The sequence below is a fragment of the Perca flavescens genome, chromosome 19 (genome assembly GCF_004354835.1).
Source record: "Perca flavescens isolate YP-PL-M2 chromosome 19, PFLA_1.0, whole genome shotgun sequence".
Lineage (NCBI taxonomy): Eukaryota > Metazoa > Chordata > Actinopteri > Perciformes > Percidae > Perca > Perca flavescens.
The window spans coordinates 32,444,518-32,468,709 of NC_041349.1; the positions used below are offsets into that span (position 1 = coordinate 32,444,518).

Sequence of the window (24,192 nt, forward strand, 5' to 3'; positions counted from 1 at the left end):
TACTCTGCTTCTGACTGGCTAGTAGTCCTTACCTAGGTACTATCAGGGCACGCCCTCATACTCTGCTTCTGACTGGCTAGTAGTCCTTACCTAGGTACTGTCAGGGCACGCCCTCATACTCTGCTTCTGACTGGCTAGTAGTCCTTACCTAGGTACTGTCAGGACACGCCCTCATACTCTGCTTCTGACTGGTTAGTAGTCCTTACCTAGGTACTGTCAGGACACGCCCTAATACTCTGCTTCTGACTGGCTAGTAGTCCTTACCTAGGTACTGTCAGGGCACGCCCTCATACTCTGCTTCTGACTGGCTAGTAGTCCTTACCTAGGTACTGTCAGGGCACGCCCTCATACTCTGCTTCTGACTGGCTAGTAGTCCTTACCTAGGTACTGTCAGGACACACCCTCATACTCTGCTTCTGACTGGCTAGTAGTCCTTATCTAGCTACTGAGCATGTGCGGCTCCCAACAAAGATGGAACAGAAGTGAGAGGCCTCACTCTGTAGCTGAAACAGAGAGCTCAACACACAGGGTGAAAAGAGGAGCTGCAGCAATGTGCAGTACAACAAAAATATGATGTTTTTTGAAAATTAAACCATGTAAACCTATTCTGATATAACTTCTAAATACAATTATGAACCTGAAAATGAGCACAGTATGAGCACTTTAACATTACAGTTGTTTCCAAATGGGGAAGTTTCCTATAATTCCTCTCTACTTACAACACAGACCGGTGTCACTTACAAAAGCAGAAAATGTCAGAGACACCGTGTGTGGGGGAGGGGTGGCAGAGGGAGAAGGAGAACGTCTCCCTCCCTCTCTCTATCTCTCTCTCCAGCACACACACAAAACACACACACACACACACACACACACACACAGACACAGACACACTCGCTGCCTCACACCATCGCTGGCTGGCCAGAAGCAGCGTCTGACGGCTGCATCCTTTGCTGTAGCAACGCGGCTTCTCCATCCTCCTCTCTGCGTCGTCTGCACCTGACATCCTGAACGCGCGTCTGTTGTGTCTCCACAGGGGGCCATTGTGATTTCTCCTTTTTTTGGGGGGTGGGAAAAAAACAACAACACCACGGACATGATGGGTAACAAAGAACGACGAGGCGTGAATTTGAAAGGCTTGCTGAAGAGGAACTGGCTTCTGATTGCCACGGTTATATCAGTGCTGCTCGGTACGTGAAGCCCCTACATGCCTGCTCGTGTACTGTACATGCTGAGGGAATGAGACGCTTTCATCTGCATTTCTGTTTATGTGTCCATAAACTAAATTGCTTTAGGATTCAGTCTTGCTTTCAGCTGCTGTCACTGTTGACATAAATCTACCTCTTTTGCAGTAGCTGGTCACTGCTTAAACTAAACAGTAAATGCTAAACGTGTGTTAAGGATAATCATGATGTGAATTCCTGATTATCTTTCGTGAGAGAATGGAGTGAGGTTGCAGGAGACACAGCCTCTGTCCTCCAGAGGCAGAGAGCAGTGTCTGGACGTGACCAGACTGAAGTGACAGCTGATTGTGGCTCTGTGAGGATCGCCCCATCGATCAGTCAATCAATCGATCACTCCATTTATTTATTTGTCGCTTGAAATCATAAAAAAAATACAATTTCAGTGAAATGCAATCTGTCACTTCCTTCAATATAGCCTATGCATTAAAACAGAACTACTAATAAATAGATATGTGTATGAGGCAGCAGCAGTGAGTATCTAAGCTGCATGTGTTCAGATCTAGTGACGTCTGAAGTCTAACAAGTGAAATTAAAAGGGGATTATGCCCTAGGCCGTTTAAAAATTGCATTAATTCATTAGCCAGCTTAGCGTAAAGACTGGAAGCAGTGGGAAACAGCTAGCCTGGCTCTGTCTAAAGTTCAAACCTTATTTTGACAGTCTATGGTTCAAACATACAAATGTCAACACCTTCTAAGCTCACTGATTAACACATCCTTTACTTGGTAACACTTTTTTATAAGGGTAGGAATCATATACTTAAGAAATGCTTAACCACCGCATGACTCATGATGGATTCATGCATGCCTGAAGTCCTGTTGTAATGCTCACTATTATTTTTTTTTATTAAAGGGACAGGTATGTAGCATAAACCAATGCCACACCACGGCATTTATAGCCTAGGCTAATTTGTAATCCCTGTCCCTAGATGGGCCTTTAAAATACATAAAACTCAACAACAAATACATAAGAGACAGTACAAGGCAAGCACAGATTCAACAATGGATATTAAAAACACAAGACTCAAAACTCGGCAAGAAAATACAGACAAAACAGTACAAGAGGCAAACTAATACGATAACAAATGATCCAGTCACTGTGACTTCATGTAATTACACAATAGATTAAGGAATTTGGGTGTGGAAGTTTCCATTTCTGTTTTTTCAGTGTCTTGATTACTGAGCTTTAAGAGGTATTAATGTATTTTTGAACTTTAGATGGAGTCGGGCTAGCTCTTTCCTCCTGCTTCCAGTCTTTATGCTAAGCTAGGCTGAAACAGGCACTCTCAATGAGAAGTTATACTCTGCCCAATTAACTTGTTACTTTTACGAGATATGTAATGTCCTGTTTGTGCCGGTGTATTGAATCTATAGATCTGCTCTGTAAATCACCTGTTCTTCTTTAAAAAAAAAAAAAAGGGGGGCTTTCTGAAATCAGTATATGGATTATATAACTTTACTTAAAGTGTCTATATGGAACTTTCAGTTTGTGTTGATTCTAGCGGTCCCTTTGGACAAAAGCGGTAGTGTTTTTACCACACCTGCGTCTTAAAGGGGTGATAGAATGATTATATAGGGTATTTCACACTGTTCCTTATGGTCTCCTAATGAGGTATGTAACATTGGTTGGGCTGAAAATTGCCCGGTTGCTATTTTATGGGCCCTTATGCATCCCTGTGTTTTGGCCCTATTTGGAACGAGAGCTTTTCTTCCAAATATGGTATGCTCATGAATAGATCTTTAGCTCCCTCCTCACATCTGTTTCCACTTCTGTCTTCATAAAAGCTCAGTTTTTTCTGATCGGCAGCTTATAAAAACTTAAAGGTCCCATGACATGGTGCTCTTTGGATGCTTTTATATAGACCTTAGTGGTCCCCTAATACTGTATCTGAAGTCTCTTTTATATAGACCTTAGTGGTCCCCTAATACTGTATCTGAAGTCTCTTTTATATAGACCTTAGTGGTCCCCTAATACTGTATCTGAAGTCTCTTTTATATAGACCTTAGTGGTCCCCTAATACTGTATCTGAAGTCTCTTTTATATAGACCTTAGTGGTCCCCTAATACTGTATCTGAAGTCTCTTTTATATAGGCCTTAGTGGTCCCCTAATACTGTATCTGAAGTCTCTTTTATATAGACCTTAGTGGTCCCCTAATACTGTATCTGAAGTCTCTTTTATATAGACCTTAGTGGTCCCCTAATACTGTATCTGAAGTCTCTTTTATATAGACCTTAGTGGTCCCCTAATACTGTATCTGAAGTCTATTTTATATAGACCTTAGTGGTCCCCTAATACTGTATCTGAAGTCTCTTTTATATAGACCTTAGTGGTCCCCTAATACTGTATCTGAAGTCTCTTTTATATAGACCTTAGTGGTCCCCTAATACTGTATCTGAAGTCTCTTTTATATAGACCTTAGTGGTCCCCTAATACTGTATCTGAAGTCTCTTTTATATAGACCTTAGTGGTCCCCTAATACTGTATCTGAAGTCTCTTTTATATAGACCTTAGTGGTCCCCTAATACTGTATCTGAAGTCTCTTTTATATAGACCTTAGTGGTCCCCTAATACTGTATCTGAAGTCTCTTTTATATAGACCTTAGTGGTCCTCTAATACTGTATCTGAAGTCTCTTTTATATAGACCTTAGTGGTCCCCTAATACTGTATCTGAAGTCTCTTTTATATAGACCTTAGTGGTCCCCTAATACTGGATCTGAAGTCTCTTTCCCGAAATTTAACCTTGGTGCAGAATTACAGCCACTAGAGCCAGTCCCACAATGAGCTTTCCTTACTATGTGCCATTTCTGTCCGTAGCTATTGAGGAGGAGAGGGGGGGGCAAGGTGGAGGGTGGGGGCGTGGTCTTGACCAACTGCCACTTTGCTCGTTTGAAAGCCATGATGTCTCTCTCTCTCTCTCATGGGGGGACCAAATTCTCTGGGTGGGCAAAGCAGAGAACGGGGAGGTAACCTTGCTCCTTATGACCTCATAAGGAGAAGATTCCTGATTGGTCCATCTGAGCTTTCATTTTCTCAAAGGCAGAGCAGGATACCCAGGGCTCGGTCTACACCTATCACCATTTCTAGCCACTGGGGGACCATAGGCAGGCTGGGGGAACTCATATTAATGTTAAAAAACCTCATAAAGTGACATTTTCATGCCATGGGACCTTTAAGTTCTGGGTTATTCGTTTCATTGCTAGCAGACGAAATTGAGAGGGAGGCACCTTCCAGCATTACAAGTCAATGGAGGGCCCCGGTGGGCATGGCTTTCAGGTTATGTCGAGATGCGCCCTGTCTCTATCCTGGGTTCATGTCATTAAGTTTTGGTAATTTGATTATGGTCAGGTCTTTATGAACAAAACATACACACTCAAAGAAAACAGCTGCAGCTCGTTGCCTGTAGGTGGCAGCATTGAAACGTCTTCACTGCAGGTCCAAACTGCTGCTGCTGCTGGTGGTTGGCTTGAATCTTGAATGTGAAAGATTGAGTTCCAAGGCAGTTCCATCAGGTATATGTCCTGTTTTGATGGCTCAGTGTAGTCAGGCCATCAGCGTACAGTTTGCTGTGTCAGCGCAGTGTTTTACAAGCATCTTTAATGGAACTCTGTTATGTGTGATAACGCAGAAGGAGGCTTGGAGTGCATTACTGAAACCACTGAGTGGGACACGTGAAGTTTAGAGCGTGTGTTGTGCCTCATGAATTCTGTAGGGATGAAATCTCACTGAGCTGTGAAATAATGTGACAGTGACAGTTGCAGAGACAATTCTGGATTTATTAAAGCCACATGATTCTAATTTTCTTCTATTTTTGTGCTTGTCTTTTCCTGCTTGACCCACGTATAATATATGTGTTTCTTTCTTCTGATCAGGGATCAGTTTGGGCATTGTGGTCAGAGACTATGCCTCCCTCTCCCATCTGGACAAGCAGTATTTTGGCTTCCCGGGAGAGATTCTCATGCGGATGCTGAAGCTTGTCATCCTCCCGCTCATCATTTCAAGCATGATAACAGGTGACGTAAATATAGTTTTGCTTGTACGCTTGGTAAAAGTGATGAATTGCGATAACAGAAACAAAAGTGCATTACAAGAAACCAGCAAAACTGTGAATTAAGTTGATATGCACAAGGTTAAAGATGAACTGACAATAGTAATAGTCCAGGTGATACAGTATGTGAAAAGGATGTTCACTTTTTTCATAAAAACATGCATTTTGTACACTCAAAGTGTTTTTACATAGTACAGGCACTATTCACACACATTCACACACACGGGCTGAGGATGCCCTACAAGGTGCCACCTGCTAATCCGATAAACATTCACACACCGATGGCACAGCATCAGGAGCAATTCAGGGTCCTTTCCTCAAGGGCACTTTGACATGGGGCAGGGTAAGGGCAACTTATTTAGCGATGACTTCAAAATAAAATAAATGTGAAAGATAAAGAGAAAAGAATGTAGCTGCAGACTAATGCAGCATGTAGCTGATACTAATGAGATGCACCCTTCACCCTCTCAGAATCAGGAAAAGGATTATTGCTAAGTAAGTACTTACAAGGAATTTGCCTTGGTGGTTGGCGCATTGATAAACAAGCAAACATATTGAACATCCACAACAGCATATAGAGGCTTCCCTCTGAAATTTGTTAGGGCTATTGTTAGCCTGGTTGACACCAGCCTCTTCTCAGTTGTAACTGAGAGTGGGTCTGGGGAAGGTTAATTTCACAGCCCATCTCCAAAGGGGCGTCACCAACGGACACCGCTGAAATGCCTCTGTGCGCAATTTGACGATCCGGGTGACGTAGCAGCACGAACAAGCTGCAACAAAAAGCTGCTTCGTCATCGTGTAAAGCCTCAACAGTTGTGATTGGTGCCTTGATTTGGAAAAATTGGAAATGGGCTTGAATGGGCTCTTGGCCAGGCTGCCTTGCAGAGCAATTCTCAAATTTGCCGGAAGTTCGTCAGGGTTTTCCCAGGCTAGGCTATTGTAGAAGCAGTTTATTAACCTGAAACAGCTCCGAAATCGCCCAAACCCACTAGACTTCCTTTAAATAATCTGTACTACTGGAGTGTATAGATCCTGCAGATTTCCATACGTAAATAGGTGAATTAAGGGTTTATTTCAACCAAACCTGAGTGGTGATTGTTGGAACATTGGAAAGATGAACCAAGACGGCTTTTCATAGTTTTATTTTGTTTCTGTTGACTTTGAATGAAGTGTGTTTTATGATGATAAAATTACTGTCTGGTGGTCCCTCTGTAGGGATCATTTTCCATAATGTTGTCAGGCATGTCATTGGCAAAACAGCGCTTTTAGTGGATGTAAATGGAAGGTGTGCAATTGGCCAATAACTTACGTTGTAGCTTGTTGCAGCGGTCTAGCTTAATACTGGACCAATGTCAAAGATTGTTGTTCAGTCACTTAGACACAAAAACATTGGAAAATAGGGTCCAGGTCCAAAAACTAAATTACCTTTTAAAGTTGCAAATTGAAGTAGTTACATTGAATATTTCACAGAAGCTTTACATTGACCTTGCTTAAAACATTTATTTTACATTGTTTATCCATGATAAACAGTTCCTGAATCGGTTTTTGATGAGTATGAGGATTTGCTTTTTCCACCTGCACTTCCCCAGAGTTTTCCCCACCTACGCACCTCACTCACTGTGTGCCATAACTTCCTCAGAAACATATGGAGGCCTGTTGTAGTTATAGGGATCAGGCTTGGAGCCCTTATTCTTCTGCTAAAACAAGCATGCAGAGGATGAGAGAATTGCTTTTTCTCTGGTGCAATATGCTGCTCACGGATAATGTTGATGGTAAACCCACCTATTCATTTTGACTTTAATTCAAGCTGTATTGGTCATTGTTACAGTACATGGAATGGTTGTGAAGACTACAAATATTTCTGAAATTGGTGTATTTCATTTCTCCCATGTTTATGATGAAATCATATATCGATTCTATAGTTTCTAGGTTGAGTTGTATTCCTCTTGACGGGGACTGCCTGATGGCTGAGGGGTCAAGGTGCTGGCCGTGACATTAACGTCCAGCAAGCAACATTTGTTGCGTGTCATTCCTAACATCTATCTTCCCTCGTTTCCTGGCATCTCTCCACTGTCTGCTCTCAAATAGAAGCTTTAAATGCCCCACAATTCTCATTTTTTTTGTAATCTTTCATCAGCATCTCAGTCTTCATCCACGTATTGTCTCTGCTGAACTCATTTAGTACTTATTATTTAGTACTTGTGAGTCATGGGATGAAGTTTGCTCACCCAATCAGATGAAGACGATTGTAAGGTTCGTTGGTAGCTCTAAAGAAAAGCTGGTATGCAAATCTTGCATCGTTCAGAAGTTTTCAGTTGTCGGATTCCAAAAAACTATCTGTTATCTCTGTGTATTTAAATAGTTTTTCTTTTAGCTTTGGGATACATTTCACTTCCCATAACCCACCACACTCACTTCTGCAAGTCCTGAAAGAACTTATGGCGTTTTTCCATTACATGGTACCTGCTCGACTTGCCTCGACTCTACTCGACTCTACTCGCCTCGACGTGCGTCCGTTTTCCATTGCAGATTTTAGTATCGCGTCAGCGTGGCTGGTTGTCATAGCGACGGCCGTGGGCGTGGCTTAGTAGCTTGCTTTCCCATTGACATATCCCCGACGCATTTCCTGGTTCTCCGTCTCCGTAAACAACTGGATATCAAAGAGATAGTTAACGTTCCAGATTTCCCACCGTGGTCACATATATATGACTCTAGAGTCGCTACTCGCTTTGTTTCTCTCACATATATATGACTCTAGAGTCACTACTTCTCCCTCGCTCACTAGCTCCCCACACACACACATACGGCGACTCGACACACACACATCACACATGCACACACCAGCGCACCAGCATAACCATCAGGCCACTTGTATGCTACGGAGAAAGCTCTGCGTGGAGCCTCCGGCAGCAAAAAAACACCGCTGGCTAAACTATTTAAAAATGCCGTCTCTCGCTAGCAATGCAGTGATCAGTGACGCTTCTTTCCGACCAATCAGCAGCCTGCAGGGTTTCACGTCACCTTCTCGGCTCGCCTCAGCTCGCTTGGAACCTCGACTGAGCAGGTACTAAAAAAAGTACCTGTTAGAAGGTACCAGGTACTTTTTTTCGTAATGGAAAACCAAAAAAGGCGAGTAGAGTCGAGGCGAGTAGGTACCAAGTAATGGAAAAGCGCCAAAAGACTTTTCTACTTAGACAGCAGACCCAGCTCATTATATTTGTATAATCCATATACATTTCAACTACATCATTTGGGTAGTTCTTTACAAAATAAGATTAACTATATTTAAAAAAATGTGTTACTTTCATTTAGACACTTTTATGATAAGCCTACTGGCCTACTATCACATTACCTTGATGCTCAAATGATGTGTCGCTGTTCTCATCACCTGACTATACCATGGTTGATGGCTAAGGTGTCAAAAGCCCAATCTGTAAAGTTTTTGACGAGATTAATTATTAATGTAAAAATTGTGAAGGTGCTCTAAGCGATTTTTAGGCTACAACATTTTTTATCACATACAGCAAACATCTCCTCACTATCTGCTAGCTGCCTGTCCCCTGAACACACTGTAAAAAAACTAGGGCTGTCAATCGATTAAAAAATGTAATCGAATTAATTACATACTCTGTGATTAATTAATCGAAATTAATCGCATACATAATTAACGGTGCCTGAACCGATACTTTTTAAGAAAGTAAAAAAAAAAAAAAAAAAAAGAAGGGTACTAAACAACAGTCGGTGACATTAAAGAAGGGCTTGTTTATTGCTAAGGCCATATGGGCAAAATTAAATGATTTGATAATAATCTATAACAATAACTTATTTCACTAGAAAATTGCTGTTGAACGACAAAAACAACCACCAGATGGGTAAAGAACATTTACAATAACTTCAAATGCACCACGAGGCTGTAGTTTACCAGTTTCATTGAACGCACCGTCTGTGTCGTTTTTCCGACGGCAGCTGCAGATTGTTAGCCTAGAAATCTAGACGTACCCTAGTGGCAGCTGGCTGGTCAGGCTAGCAGACTGTTACATACCGGTGTGGAACCCTCTACAGTAAAACACAGTCAAACTTTACACCGTTTAGCGTTAGCTGTCAGCATTTTAACAGTGTTTAATCCAGCTACTAGCTAGCAATGGGCTAACGTTAGCTGCTGTCGAGTATAGTGTTAACTAGCGTCAGGTGCAGCGTTGTTTGTGTTGCCTGTATCGTCCGTCTCAGAGCATCAGAGAGAAGAGCAGACATATCAGTGGCACCAGATTTCAGTAGCTAGGGTTGGCAGGAAGAAGTAACAAGTAGCTAAATGTTCCAATCAATGATCCAGGCAGCACCTTCTCGTCTCCCTCCTTCATTTTACAGTCCAATGGTGGCTAGAACGGCTCCGGGTCAAACGTCAATATGGAATGGATTAATCTGCGTTATTTTTTTTAACGCGTTATTTTGACAGCCCTAAAACAAACATCTCCTCACTATCTGCTAGCTGCCTGTCCCCTGAACACACTGTAAAAAAACATCTCCTTACTATCAGCTAGCTGCCTGTCCCCTGAACACACTGTAAAAAAACGCAGTCTCTGTAGACAGCCCAGGCTCCACAAACGCCAACAACAACAAACTGGGCCAACCTTCAGCACAAAACATAACAAACAGTGTTCCAGCCAATAACCGACAAGAATGATTTTGGGTTGGGGGGTTAGTGCGCGGAAGGGAGGGGGAGGGGACGGAATGAGGAGGAGGGAGGGGCGAACTAGCCTCCGTTATGTTTGACAATACTTTGAACGTCAACAAGAAGTGACGTCACCCAACATCGCTTAGAGCACCTTTAAGTCAGAGCTTGATAAGTTGAGACTTTAAAATCTTGTGCTTTTTGTCCACAGGTGTTGCAGCCCTGGACTCCGAGGTTTCGGGAAAGATAGGCCTGCGAGCTGTTATTTATTATTTCTCAACAACCATCATTGCGGTTATTCTTGGTGAGTTGATTATCTTTGTCAGTTCTCCAGTTCTCTGTTTATTTCAGTTAAGTCACTCAGGTGGTGTAATGTAAAAGTGGTGGTTGAAATGAAACCTATTTAATGAGTCAAGTTGTCATCACAGCATACTGAGCGCTGTCGTCCTTTTGCAGGGATTATTTTGGTGATGACTATCAAACCGGGAGTCTCTCAGACAGCTGACCACATTGACAGAGCCGGGACCACGCCCAACGTCACAACAGTGGACACACTTTTGGACCTCGTCAGGTGACCTATTGACTTATTTGATAGTGTCAGTAGTCTGCCAGCTCTATCTCCACAGCGCTGTGGAGGAAGGTCTGGCTACACCACACATAAATTCTGGGATAGGAAAAAAAAAAAAACGCACTGACGCAGATAGATAGAAATATGTAGCAATAGAAAATGCCACATACAATATTAAATTAAGGTAACTGTTGACACAATACAGTAACTTGTGCTATTTAAACAACTTCATTAGCAATCCCACTAATCGCTCCCAAAACACCTCAGTTAGAGAGATAATGCCGTAAACATATTCACTGGAAATCATTCCCAGAAAGAACCAAACAGGACTGCCTTGTTGCACGATCCAAATCTTTTTTCTAAACTTGAAATGTTCAGTGTGTAGCTTGCTAGCTTGAATTTTGTTGTTTGTTGAAGCAAACAGAGTTGGAACACACTACACAGAGAGCGGAAGTTGAGGGACATCGCCAGATGTCAGGCTTTATTCTGGAAATACTTGTGCGTTGATCCAGACTAAAGAAATAATAATAATAAATTGAATTTATATAGCACTTTTCATAGTGACAACATAGTCAACATAGTGTGCCCTATCTTGCACCCGGTGCCGCACAAAGGCTGACGCGAGTGTCGGCCTTTGCTAGTTTAAGACTGAGGCAGTTGTCAGTCTCCCGTCCAGCGCCCACAAATGCACCTGCGCTCATCTGTGGCCCACAGGGAGGTGTGTTCAGGTGCATTCTGGGCGTGCTGGTCTTACAGGGAGGTGTGTTCAGGTGCATTCTGGGCGTGCTGGTCTTACAGGGAGGTGTGTTCAGGTGCATTCTGGGCGTGCTGGTCTTACAGGGAGGTGTGTTCAGGTGCATTCTGGGCGTGCTGGTCTTACAGGGAGGTGTGTTCAGGTGCATTCTGGGCGTGCTGGTCTTACAGGGAGGTGTGTTCAGATGCATTCTGGGCATGCTGGTCTTACAGGGAGGTGTGTTCAGGTGCATTCTGGGAGTATTGCTATCTTGAGGCAGCGGGAAGTGATCGCGCCATTGACCAACAAAAACCTGGTCTAAAGTCAATAACGCAGCATTTCATTGTTATTTTAACAGCAAATTAGTGAAATGCTCCTAGGCTCGTGCACAGCGCACACACACTATGCTCGTTACACACACAGGGATGCACAGCAGCACACACACACACGCAGAAGATTAAAAATAAAAATATTACAATGTGAAATAGTATTATGATATGATCTGCTCGCACACTTTAACTTCAGTTTCTTCTCTCCTTCCTGCTTAGCAAATCCTCCATCATAACAGCAATGCTCCAAGGTCCTAACGCGCCTGGCTTTTAAAGGGAATGGGAGATGATCTCTGATTGGTTGATTGCATGTTACGCCCAAAACACACCTCTGATTAATGAAGACACTAAGACCAACCCTTTAGAACCAGGCGCCCGGCACACGGAGCCTTTTTTCTGCCGTCAAACTAGCAAAAGTGGATTTGGACACGTCCTAAACACACCTGCACCAGGCAGAGATCGTTAAAATAGGGCCCTTAGTCTGTCCCTGATTGTATTTAAAATTTAAATACTTAACTGGTGAATGTCAATAATCATTTGTCACCTTTATACAGCCATTATGCTTTAAACAAATGTGTTTGTGCAACATGTCAACGTGGTTATACTTGTTCTGAATATCCACAGTCAAAGGTGGGATAAAGTAGCCTCCTCCTGGCTGAATCCTAATGCCTTTCCATCTCTTTGTGTCTTTTGACTGTTTCTCCTCCAACGTATTATTAGTGATACTATTACTATTACTATTATTATTGGTAAGCCATACAAATTAAAAGTGACAAAGGTAGTGGTGCGAAGAATAAAAGAGAGAGCGCTTCACTGCTATGCTAAGCCAGGGTCATGGTAAATCCTAAACATCTAAGGCTAGCAAGCTTGAACCTAGTGCCTCTTCATACGTGAAAGATGTGAGATACAGCTGCGTTTCAATCGCCTAGTAAGTTCCTGCTAAGTGGACTCAACAGAATATGCATAATAAGTTACTAATAAATGACAATAAAATCCAATTCCCCCCACAACGCTTTATTGACAAAATTGGTAGCGCTGTGAAAAGCATCTGCAGATTTGAGTGTTTGAGCTACCTTGCTCACGTTTACATCCTTTATGAATATGAAAATCCTTCTCTGCTGGATTTTGACTTCCATAACGAGTTGTTGCAATGACCCATCTGTAAGGAAATTAATGTAGTACACGTTATAATATTCATTAACCCCCAATCTTATTTTTTTCCATCGACAGAAACATGTTCCCCGAAAATCTGGTGCAGGCTTGTTTTCAGCAAGTAAGAGGTTTCGCACATCCATCATTGGTCCCTGTTTCACTTTCTACACATGTTTAAATTGTCATTTAAACCTACACCAGTCCGGTGAGTGTGTACTATGTAGCCGTGTGAACGTAACTCTGATGTTGTGAAATTTGACCAATTCCACTCCAGTACAAGACCAAGCGCAAAGAGTTGGAGCCTCCGAAAGTTTCAGTCAACACCACCACAATTCCCCCTCTCACAACTACTATCATGTCGGTGGTAGAGGTAGGTGTGCCCATTACTCTACTCTGTTCATCTAGAGCAGTCAGTACCTTAAAGGGGAACTATGCAGTTTGCTTAATTTACCTTAACTCAACAGCTTCGGAATCAGTGGAATGGTTATATGACTTTTTTTACGGGTTGAATGGTGGTCGTCTCGCTTCCCCCTAGCACCTGTGCAACTTTGGGCCGGCGAGCCGTCAGGAAGTATCACGTGATATCAGTTTTCGCGATGTAACAAATTGCTTCACGTCACTGCACACGTAGGCCCACACACCCCCATCCAGGAACCGGCTAGCTATAAGAACGAGGTAGAGATGGAGTTTTTCACACTATCGTCATGGCTGAGCCGGCAAAAAAAGAAGCAGAAAGCTAGGAAGCATTGTCGGAGGAACAGAGAAAGAGGAAACAGCAGACTGACCGAGAGAGGAGTCAGACACGAGTAACTATTCCAAAGCTGTAGGGGGGGCTCTATAGAGAAACCTGCCAGCAAAAAGCCAGATAACGAAGTGAAGAAATGGCCAAAACTGCATAGCGCCCCTTTAATGCTTTTGATGCATGGCCAAAGCTGCACTTGCACCAGAGTTCACCAGTGTCTGTTGGGGATAACCATTAACATGCACGTTGAGGTTTTTGATCTTTAAATAACAACAGTGTTGTCCTTGTCGATCCATCTGCTGCACTTTCTGTTTAATGTTTCTCCACCTGGCAACCACCATCTGATCTCAAAGCATCAGAAGACCCAATAATGAGTCATAAGTAGCCATGGGTCATTGGGCTCGGATCCTGTAGGAAACGTTTGCACAGCTCATCAATGGATCTTCAGAGTCAGCAAATCAGATTCCTGCTCTCGGTTAGCTGAAAAAAAAATCCCTTTGTCTTTCCTCTCTTGGCAGAACATAACAAAGGACTATCAAATCGTCGGGACATATTCTGATGGAATCAACGTATTGGGGCTCATCGTGTTCTGCGTTGCTTTTGGCCTCGTCATTGGGAAAATGGGCGAAAAAGGCCGTATCCTCCTGGAATTTTTTGATGCCCTGAATGAAGCGACCATGAAACTGGTCCAGATCATTATGTGGTACGTATGAAAGACTGATGACCAGGTATGGGCTTTTAAAGGGACATTTCAAAGCTACACACTCCCCGAGACCCAACCCCGGATAAGCAGACGAAGATGGATGGATGGATGGATATTAGACCTGAACGTGTCCCGTACCTATCAAATTTGAGACCCCACGTTTTTTTCCTTTTCAAAGACGAAGTGATATATTTGCTTTAGATTGACAAAAAAAGGTGGTTACACATGTCATAAAACATTATAAACAAGTCATAAACGTTTATGACATAACGTGAAGTGTCATTCGGTTTTGTCATGACAAGTTATGGTTATGGTTAGGGTGGTTAGGTGTCATGTGAGTGTCATGTGTTCATGACAGTGTCATATCACTCTTATGTAAAAAAAAATCTTAAAGTAAAATGTTACCAAAAAGGCTTTAACGCTCTTGACCTTGGTAAACGGTAGTTTAATAGGGCAGAACTGAATGTCATTCTAGCTTGTATTGAGGTTTTCCAAATTAAGCTTTGAATGTCTCTTTTATGATGTTTGAGCTGTCAAAACTGGTCAAAAATGATGTTCAAATGTTCCTTCTAAAAAAAAAACACTGGTTCGAACGATTGGAATTTCTTTTTTTTCATTATGTCCATAAAATGGAAAACTTACAACAAGATATACATAACTATTTGTGTTGGTATATTTATTTTAAAGGGATACGCCAGCGTTTGTTGAGATAGGGCTTATCACGGTCTCCCCTAGCTGTAGATAGGGGGGGTCTCCTCTAGCTGTAGATAGGTGGGGTCTCCTCTAGCTGTAGATAGGTGGGGTCTCCTCTAGCTGTAGATAGGTGGGGTCTCCTCTAGCTGTAGATAGGTGGGGTCTCCTCTAGCTGTAGATAGGTGGGGTCTCCCCTAGCTGTAGATAGGTGGGGTCTCCGCTAGCTGTAGATAGGTGGGGTCTCCTCTAGCTGTAGATAGGTGGGGTCTCCCCTAGCTGTAGATAGGTGGGGTCTCCGCTAGCTGTAGATAGGTGGGGTCTCCCCTAGCTGTAGATAGGTGAGGTCTCTTCTAGCTGTAGATAGGTGGGGTCTCCTCTAGCTATAGATAGATGGGGTCTCCCCTAGCTGTAGATAGGTGGGGTCTCCTCTAGCTGTAGATAGGTGGGGTCTCCCCTAGCTGTAGATAGGTGGCGTCTCCTCTAGCTGTAGATAGGTGGCGTCTCCTCTAGCTGTAGATAGGTGGGGTCTCCCCTAGCTGTAGATAGGTGGGGTCTCCCCTAGCTGTAGATAGGTGGGGTCTCCCCTAGCTGTAGATAGGTGGCGTCTCCTCTAGCTGTAGATAGGTGGGGTCTCCCCTAGCTGTAGATAGGTGGGGTCTCCCCTAGCTGTAGATAGGTGAGGTATCCCCTAGCTGTAGACAGGTGGGGTCTCCCCTAGCTGTAGATAGGTGAGGTATCCCCTAGCTGTAGATAGGTGGTGTCTCCTCTAGCTGTAGATAGGTGAGGTCTCCCCTAGCTGTAGATAGGTGGGGTCTCCTCTAGCTGTAGATAGGTGGGGTCTCCCCTAGCTGTAGATAGGTGGGGTCTCCTCTAGCTGTAGATAGGTGGGGTCTCCCCTAGCTGTAGATAGGTGGCGTATCCTCTAGCTGTAGATAGGTGGGGTCTCCCCTAGCTGTAGATAGGTGGGGTCTCCCCTAGCTGTAGATAGGTGGCGTCTCCTCTAGCTGTAGATAGGTGGGGTCTCCCCTAGCTGTAGATAGGTGGGGTCTCCTCTAGCTGTAGATAGGTGGGGTCTCCCCTAGCTGTAGATAGGTGGGGTCTCCTCTAGCTGTAGATAGGTGGGGTCTCCTCTAGCTGTAGATAGGTGGGGTCTCCCCTAGCTGTAGATAGGTGGGGTCTCCCCTAGCTGTAGATAGGTGGGGTCTCCTCTAGCTGTAGATAGGTGGGGTTTCCTCTAGCTGTAGATAGGTGGGGTCTCCTCTAGCTGTAGATAGGTGGGGTCTCCCCTAGCTGTAGATAGGTGGGGTTTCCTCTAGCTGTAGATAGGTGGGGTCTCCCCTAGCTGTAGATAGGTGGGGTTTCCCCTAGCTGTAGATAGGTGGGGTCTCCCCTAGCTGTAGATAGGTGGGCCAACGCATTTTTTGTGCACGCATTGTTTTGGTCCGGTGCAACACCGGCAGCGCCGCCGCTAGTTAGCTTAGCGTAGTGAATGGAATCCTATGTTGCCGGTTAGCATGTTGTGAGTAACAGTGAGCCAACAAAAGACAAAAAAAAACAACCTAATTACTTGCACTGAGACAAAAAATGCGTGGGCCCACCTATCTACAGCCAGGGTAAGCCCTATTTCAACAAACGGTGGCGTATTCCTTTAACTTGAACATGTCTTTTAAAAGATCTCTACATAGCTATACATTACAAAATAAACTAACTTTAATAAACTAATATCCTATACCGTGATATTTAATATAAAGACCGTAAGGGACTGTTCGTTTTTTTATTTAAGGGGCTACCGGAGGAGTTTTGGGATCTTTAGTCAAAATAGACTTGACCCTCCCTTTGCCAGCAATACATTTTCCTATGACCCTCCAAAATGATTGGGAAAAAGAGGCATGACCCCTCCCCAACAATTTATTGATGCCTTCTGTACTGGTTTGTGCTTGGCAAAGATGTAGAGAGCGTCAATAAAAAAATTGTTTCCTCACCTGACAGGGTCTGGAGTGAAACTCTTAGGTTTTTGTGCCTCCAGCTAGCGGTCCGTATTGTCGTCCTCGGCTCGTTGTGATCCATTTTGTGAATCTGTGCGCATTCACAAGAGCTTAAATAGCTCGTTGTTCCAAGAGTGTATGGCTGCTAACCTGGAGACCTCCAGTCTCATGCCTGGGCGTGTCCAACAGTACATTCAGGTGTTCAGAATACGAAATTGCGAGTTATTTTCTAAACAAGGTCACGGTTGAGTTAGTGAGCATGATGCAATTAATTGAACACCGTTCAAACTCTTAAATTAACGATAGCCATACATAGCCTATAGTTGGCAGACTTGTGGATGTTAACGTTTGTTGTTTTTTTGATGAAACCTGCGATGACTTTACTTTCTTTTTTTATTAATGCTTTATTTGCTAATTCATAACAGTCAAAAAAAGGACAAGCGTAACATAAAAACATATGCCAAGTGTAAAAAATATAGCTCAACAATGAAGCCACCCACATAATACTACTATAAAACTAAAATGAATACACTTTTACAATTATATCATATGAGACCACAGAAGATAGATGCTACAATAAAAAGGTTTTCATGCCTACAGTTTCAAAGTAGCTTCCCTAATGTATAGTGACGGTTACTACTATACTGACGGTTAGTTGATCAGGCTAACCAGGCCCTCTTCCCACTGGAGTTTTTGTAGCTGCCTGTAGCACATTTATATTTGGCATAGTCAAAAAGAGTAAGAGAGAAACTTCTCCATAAATTATATTCGAAAATGCTAAAACCCAACCTGAGTTTGAAGCGAAAACAGCCCAAACCTGACCGGTAACCTAACACTGGGTTGGGTAGCAAAACTCTTTGGATCTTCGGTATATGCAGTATTTAAATATTCATGCTGACAATTTGATTCATTTGTACAACCAACCATTCTAAACCCAAAGATGTTCATTTCATTATCATAGATAAGAAAACCAGCAAACATTCATAGTTTAGAAGCTTTTTTTTTCCTTTTTAAAAAATCACTTAAATGGTAATCAGTGTTGTCGATCATTTTTCAATCGATTAATTGAGTTAGCGTTCAGCTGTAGTCCAAATGCACAGTATTTGCTATAATCTTCCAAAATAATAATCTAATTCTATACCCCACATGACTCCACCTTTATGTGTGTTTTCAGCTACATGCCAGTAGGGATCCTGTTCCTAATTGCTGCTAAGATCATCGAGGTGGAAGACTGGGAGATCTTCAAGAAGATGGGTCTTTATATGGTGACGGTGCTGAGTGGGTAAGCTGTCCCATTACTCTATATCTGCCCGTTTCAGACACAGGGATTTATGGTCCACATTTAGGCCGATTCTCTCTCCAGTGATACAGTAAAAGCTGAGCTCTGGTTCGGCACTGATAAGGGCCAAGGACATTTAAAACTGCTCAACCTGCAGATGCAGTAATGAAAGCTACGCCCATGACACTAAATCTAAGGGACACCATTAAAGACTGTACAGTAAATCCCCTACGGTTAGGTCACAGGGTTGGCCCAAGGCTCCGGGTGACAAAATGTGCACACTTGTAACTGTTGTAATGTTCTGAATGCAGCTTTCAGAACCTATACAAAACTTTTCCATGCATTATTGCTTCATGACTATAATTCACAGTGAGTTTTATACACAATCAAAAGAAAAAGTCAAAAAAGTGAAGTCAAAGATCTCCAAATGAGCCTTTTCATTTAAAATACCATAAAAGCATAAAAAGCACCTGCTTTGAATGGGCATTATCAGTTGTTATAAAGGCGGTAGGGCCCTTCTCTACCTCCAATTTGGCTCAGTAGGCTGTAATTATCTATTGGTAAGCTGGATCACCCATTCGCGTCTGTAAGTTGATGTACTATGAAGAGCAAAAATGGCAGGGAGAAGTATAGTCTCGCATTGCCAGGCCTATTGCCACAACGCTGCTCGCCGTTGGAGGATGGTCTGGCTACATCACTTATCTATTCTGGGACAGAGGGGGAAAAAAAGGCTCCGGCTTGTTTGCATTTCGTTTAACCAATCACAACCGGCCCGGCCCGGCACGAAGCCCATCTACAACCATTGAGCCAGACTAGGAGTAGTATAAAGAGCGAAAGTCCACTTAAGGAGAAAGGTTTGGGTGGCGGGTGGCGGATGGCAGCGATGTTAGTGATGTTCTGTGGCGAGGCTTCCAAGCGTGCGTCGAGAAATCCTGGGAGTTTTCCATCGAGCACGTATCGAGGCTTGTATCGTTTAAGATGGATGACGTCCGAAGCCTCGCTGCCCGTCCGTACCACGTGACTGGTTTATGAAGTGGTTTGAATCTGCACGGTTTTATTATACATCTGTGATCTACACAAGCACTTTCACTGCCCTCTGCCCACATAAACCACTTTCCAGTTTTAGAATAACCTAATAATATTGCCGCTCCTGCTATTATTATATTATGACCAAAAAGGATTGATTTACACACGTTTGATAGCCGCATTCGTCCCAAAGAAATCCGTTTATTATACAGTTCTCTTAATTATATTATACCACATTGATATAAATGTATTACCTGGAAATTGAAATTGATTGAAGCATGACATTTTGGCCCTCAGGCCTTCTTCCAAATCAACATTGATTTGGAAGAAGGCCAGAACGTCGTCAGAATAAATAACTCTAACCCACAAGCATATGAGAGTGTATCTATTTCTCTAAAACTCATATTGCGCTTGTAATACGCATAAAATAAAATAACGTTCTATAATCATATCTGTTTTGTCCCTCAGTCTAGCTATCCACGCCACCATCTGTCTGCCACTGATCTTCTTTGTCATTGTGAGGAAGAACCCGTATACGTTTGCGTTGGGAATGGCTCAGGCCCTGGTGACAGCACTCATGATCTCATCCAGGTCAGAATCACAACCTTTTTACATTGCCTTAAAAGCAACAAACGCATTTAAATGTTACATAATACTGTTTACTGGTTTCAGGAAATTAGACATTTTCATATTTGTGAATGAAAAGCATCGTGTGCCAACCGCTGTCGTGTCTTCTAGCTCGGCCACCCTGCCCATCACCTTCCGATGTGCGGAGGAGAACAATCGCATCGACAAGCGCATCACCCGTTTCGTCCTCCCAGTGGGCGCCACCATTAACATGGACGGGACGGCGCTCTATGAGGCGGTGGCCGCCATCTTCATCGCACAGCTCAACGACTTCACTCTGGATGTGGGCCAGATTGTTACTATCAGGTACATCATAGTTACTAATACCTCTTTCACACCAATGACCAGGGTCGGATCAGGGTTATACGAACCGTGTTCAACCTTTCGTTTGTCAATTCAAACAGTACAGTATATATTAGAACAGGGGTGTCAAACTCAATTTCACTGAAGGGCCAGACATGAATAGTGTATTGACATGCTTTTATTAATTATAAGTCAAATATTTTTGACTGTATTATTGCACGTATCATATAGCCTTCTCACGTACAATTTGGTCCACATCCCTAAAAAGTTAGCAAAAAGTTTAGCAAATCAGGCAAAACAAGGCCTTTTACAGGCCTGAATATCCAAACGCTCTGGTTATGTGGGAATATCTAAATCTCAAAGTCTGCAAATCTACCACATTCTGCTTTGAGTGTCGCATAATTTCAGTTTGAAAACAGTTTCCCGTTTTTTTGGTTTGGCGCACACTAGGCTGGCGAGAATTTATTGCGTAATGGAATCAATCACGTCACCAAAGAGTGCTTGGGTTGAATTTGTTTTGCCGCTGGAGAATTGAGATGTGTAGATTCCGCCATTGCATCTGTTATAGAAGATATCGACAGGCATTTGTCGATCGGAAAGACGTTTTTTTGCCGTCCTTCCTACGGGTTTCGGCAAAAGTTGAATTTATCAGCTGGCCCCCGATGGTCGCTAAGAAGTCGGGGCGCAATACGTCATGTACTCCATTGCTCTGATTGGTTGTAGGTCTATCCAACTGAGTGCAGAGGCCTTTTCTTTCCTGGTTCGGTTGAAACACGCCCCATAATCACAGCCCAATGGAGCAGCATCAGACTCCTATTCTGAAACTCATAATCTGCACCACACACACAACAAGAAATATCGCCACACTTTAATATCGTGAGCTCTCACCACACCTCTAGTTGTTATGATTGATGCAAAAATATTGGACGTTTCTTCGCTTGCCTTTCCGACCGGAGCTGGAAAAGTGCGGACAGGAATAGCAAGAGCAACGTTAGCCTTGGTATTCTAGCATACACTACGTGGTCCCTAACTGTCCTGGTCATGTGCCACTTCATTTCTTCCTCACTGTGGACTGCGAGGGGCTCTCGCTTCTCAAAGTCTCGCTTCTCAGAGTCTTGCTACACATCCATGTTGTTCCAGTCGTTCCAACGTAGTTTTTTTGTGAGCTAGGGTAACTGACAACTGCGTCAAAAGTGTGCGCACCCATTTGCAATTGGCAGATAACTAGTCCCCCCTATTTATGACCAAGGTAGAAATTTCTTGCTGACTCTAATCATTGTCCATTAAATACTAAAGACGACATGTCAAATGAGAAGATGTAAAAACAAACATGACTTACAGTCATGGATAAAAAATAAAAAAATAAATGGTCTTCAGGTCCACTTATTATCTGTTTTATTAGTATATTAGTATAATACAACACAAATCTGGCCAGAGAAGAACTTGGTACAGCATGGCAGTCATACCAAAAAATAAAAGTACAGAACAATAGTTTTGAGACTTATACAGTGTATGTCCCAAATCCTACAGAATCTCGCCACCTTGGAGGAAACATAACAATGTTGTGTGTAATCTTTGGTTCAGACTGTCGGGAGTCAGGACTATCTACAAGATCTTATCTTCCTCGAGACACCCAACTTGTATGCACACAGTGAAGGACTCTGAGGCCTTTATAAATATCAAACCCATGTCATGATGACATCTACATAACTTCATAGTTAATGTTTTTCTATGACAGGAACTTTCATCCCCATCTCGCCGTCCTCATCAGCAAGGAGTGTTTGCACAACCGTTGTCAAGGAGAGTCTCCATGAAAGTTCAAGGTCTTTACTCAAGGTCCATCCACCTGCTTTCCTGGGCTCTCAACTGCATCTCACGGTCCTCATCACCAGATGATGATCTGCTGAAGACCATGTGACGCAGTTGCAGTCAAGAAATCCAAGTTGACTGTTGATAGGAAACCTAGAGGGCTTTGTTAGTTAAACTTAAACCTATGTGCAGCCGTGCGGAAACATATTTTTATCGGGGCGGTGGCTCTTTTCTTGATCGCCCTTTTTTATATAATCTATCGCCCTACACACATACATAAGAACACTTCACTGTCCCTCTTAATTGTAGGAATTCTGCTTTGTCCCTTTAGTAACATTGTAGGCCTACTTTGGAGCAGCTTTTGTAAGCACAATCTTTGTCTTTCCATTTTGTGTAGTACTGTATCCAATATTAGGCTACATATGGCATTACATTAGTCACTTTCTTATAAAATGTAAGTTTTTAAGCCTTAGGTTAATCGTTTAATCAGAAAAATGAATTGAACAGATGAGGCCTATTTTAATGACATCTTGGACACTGAACTCTACTTGTCCCCGGTTTGCATTTCAGAGATCTGGTCACCTTATATATATACTGTACATGCATGCACTAAACCATCTGAGACCGAGCTTGTCATATACGATAACGAAACACGCAGTTTATTGATGATTTAATAACCTCACATGGGTAAAAGCTGGCTCCTTACCGCCTCTGGAAGCTAACAGCTGTTCTTTTGTCGTTTTGCTTATACTTGCTTGCACGTGGTTTAATGATGGTCTGTATTATTTTAAACAGTCACTCTTGCCGCCGTTTAGGGCCACTCACATTTAATTTCTGAATGTTATTACAAAGAATATTAATGACATTGTGTCTCTGTGTTGCAGTATAACAGCAACAGTTGCCAGTATTGGAGCTGCAGGAGTCCCTAATGCTGGCCTTGTCACCATGGTCATAGTCTTAACAGCTGTTGGATTACCTGCAAGTGATGTCACTCTGATAGTCGCTGTGGATTGGCTGCTGTAGGTTTATCTGTTGGCCTTCTATCTTGACTAGTTTTCCTACTAAATAGTTTGAATTGTAACGTAAGAGCAACGCCGTAGATTGACTTTGAGTGCTGTGTTTCAGGGACCGGTTCCGTACTATGATCAACGTCCTTGGCGATGCTTACGGAGCCGGTATCGTCCAGAAACTTTCCAAGAGGGAACTGGAGAGGATGGATCTGACATCAGACGTCGATGTTGCTAACCCCTTCGCTCTGGAAGCCAGTTTGGATGACGAAGAGTGCGAGAAGAAATCCTACGTCAACGGAGGCTTTACGGTCGACAAGACAGATGCCATCTCCTTTACCGAAACCTCTCAGTTTTAGCCTGTTGGTTGGTACAGAGGAGCAGAGAAAGTGCCATGCTGCTATGGATGGAAAACAGAAAACCTTCCATCATGTGTTAGCTCCCTGACAAGAGTGGAAAACTATCCAACCAGACCCATCCTCAGACATCAGAAATCACACTATAGCAGCCTCCATTACGCTTATCCAAGATGATCACTCTTCATGTTGGACATTTACCATCATGACTAGATTGAAGTGCTTCCTTCTTACACTCAAATTGTGCCAAGATTAAAAAATGTCAGTTTTCTGTGCGTGTGTGTGTGTGTGTGTGTGCGTGCATGTGCATGTGCGTGTGTTCGCGAGTGTGTGTGTGTATGTATTTTGCAAAAAATAAATTATCAATTTAACACAGGTAAAAACAAAACAATACCCAAATCCTACTTTATTCGCTCCTTCATTGGACAATAATTCTCTAAAATGTCTAAATGGTCTTTATTGTGTGGGTGTTGTTGAATGGCTATGCCCCCATAATGCACTGCTTGTATATCTTTGTCTGTATATTTAAACTGTGCCAAACATATAAAGAGGTTTTTCACCAAGTTGAATGAAGCAATATGTTAATGAAATGTTAATCACTGGCCGCAGCTTATGGAGACTTCACAGAGACTGGAGATGGTTATTAACAATGAAGTCATTGAACACTGTGAAACCCGAAGAAATTTTTTCAAAACCAAATCATTAACATGTATTGATTTATTGCAAAGTATAATTATCATAAATTGTGGCTGTTTTTAGGCAGTGTGGGGAAACACTCGATGGTGCTTTGAGCCCCCCAACATCTCCTTCCAGGCAGCGCTGCGACCGTTGACTTCAAGGCACCTAACCCTAACCTTAACCCTAACCATAACCATTGCCTAATCCTAGTGCCTTCCAGGAACCGCTGCCTGGAAGGAGACGTTGG

At 42.9% G+C, this 24,192-nt stretch overlaps 1 protein-coding gene across 3 annotated transcripts; it reads left to right on the forward strand.

Moving 5' to 3' along the window:
• Positions 1 to 892: 892 nt before the first annotated feature.
• Positions 893 to 23,321, forward strand: slc1a1 (solute carrier family 1 member 1). Of its 3 annotated transcripts, none has more exons than XM_028563950.1 (12): positions 893 to 1,187; positions 5,111 to 5,251; positions 10,167 to 10,259; positions 10,412 to 10,526; positions 12,816 to 12,858; positions 13,012 to 13,107; positions 13,998 to 14,182; positions 18,035 to 18,142; positions 19,634 to 19,756; positions 19,904 to 20,098; positions 22,789 to 22,923; positions 23,030 to 23,321. In XM_028563950.1, exons 1-12 carry the CDS (start codon positions 1,094 to 1,096, stop codon positions 23,268 to 23,270), a joined length of 1,569 nt encoding a protein of 522 aa, XP_028419751.1. In that variant the 5' UTR covers positions 893 to 1,093; the 3' UTR covers positions 23,271 to 23,321. The 3 variants fall into 3 exon arrangements, with proteins under 3 accessions (XP_028419751.1, XP_028419752.1, XP_028419753.1); XM_028563951.1 differs by lacking the exon at positions 23,030 to 23,321 and adding an exon at positions 21,834 to 21,918 and having other exon boundaries at positions 22,789 to 22,854; XM_028563952.1 differs by lacking the exons at positions 893 to 1,187; positions 5,111 to 5,251 and adding an exon at positions 9,294 to 9,330.
• The last annotated feature ends 871 nt before the right edge of the window (positions 23,322 to 24,192 follow it).

What these genes read in the sequence shown, in the direction of transcription:
- slc1a1 (XM_028563950.1), top strand. Translation starts at nt 1,094, where the DNA reads ATGATGGGTAACAAAGAACGACGAGGCGTGAATTTGAAAGGCTTGCTG. An exon ending in GGTTATATCAGTGCTGCTCG is followed by an intron (nt 1,188 to 5,110) that starts GTACGTGAAGCC and finishes TCTTCTGATCAG; the next exon opens with GGATCAGTTTGGGCATTGTG. An exon ending in CTGGTCCAGATCATTATGTG is followed by an intron (nt 14,183 to 18,034) that starts GTACGTATGAAA and finishes GTGTGTTTTCAG; the next exon opens with CTACATGCCAGTAGGGATCC.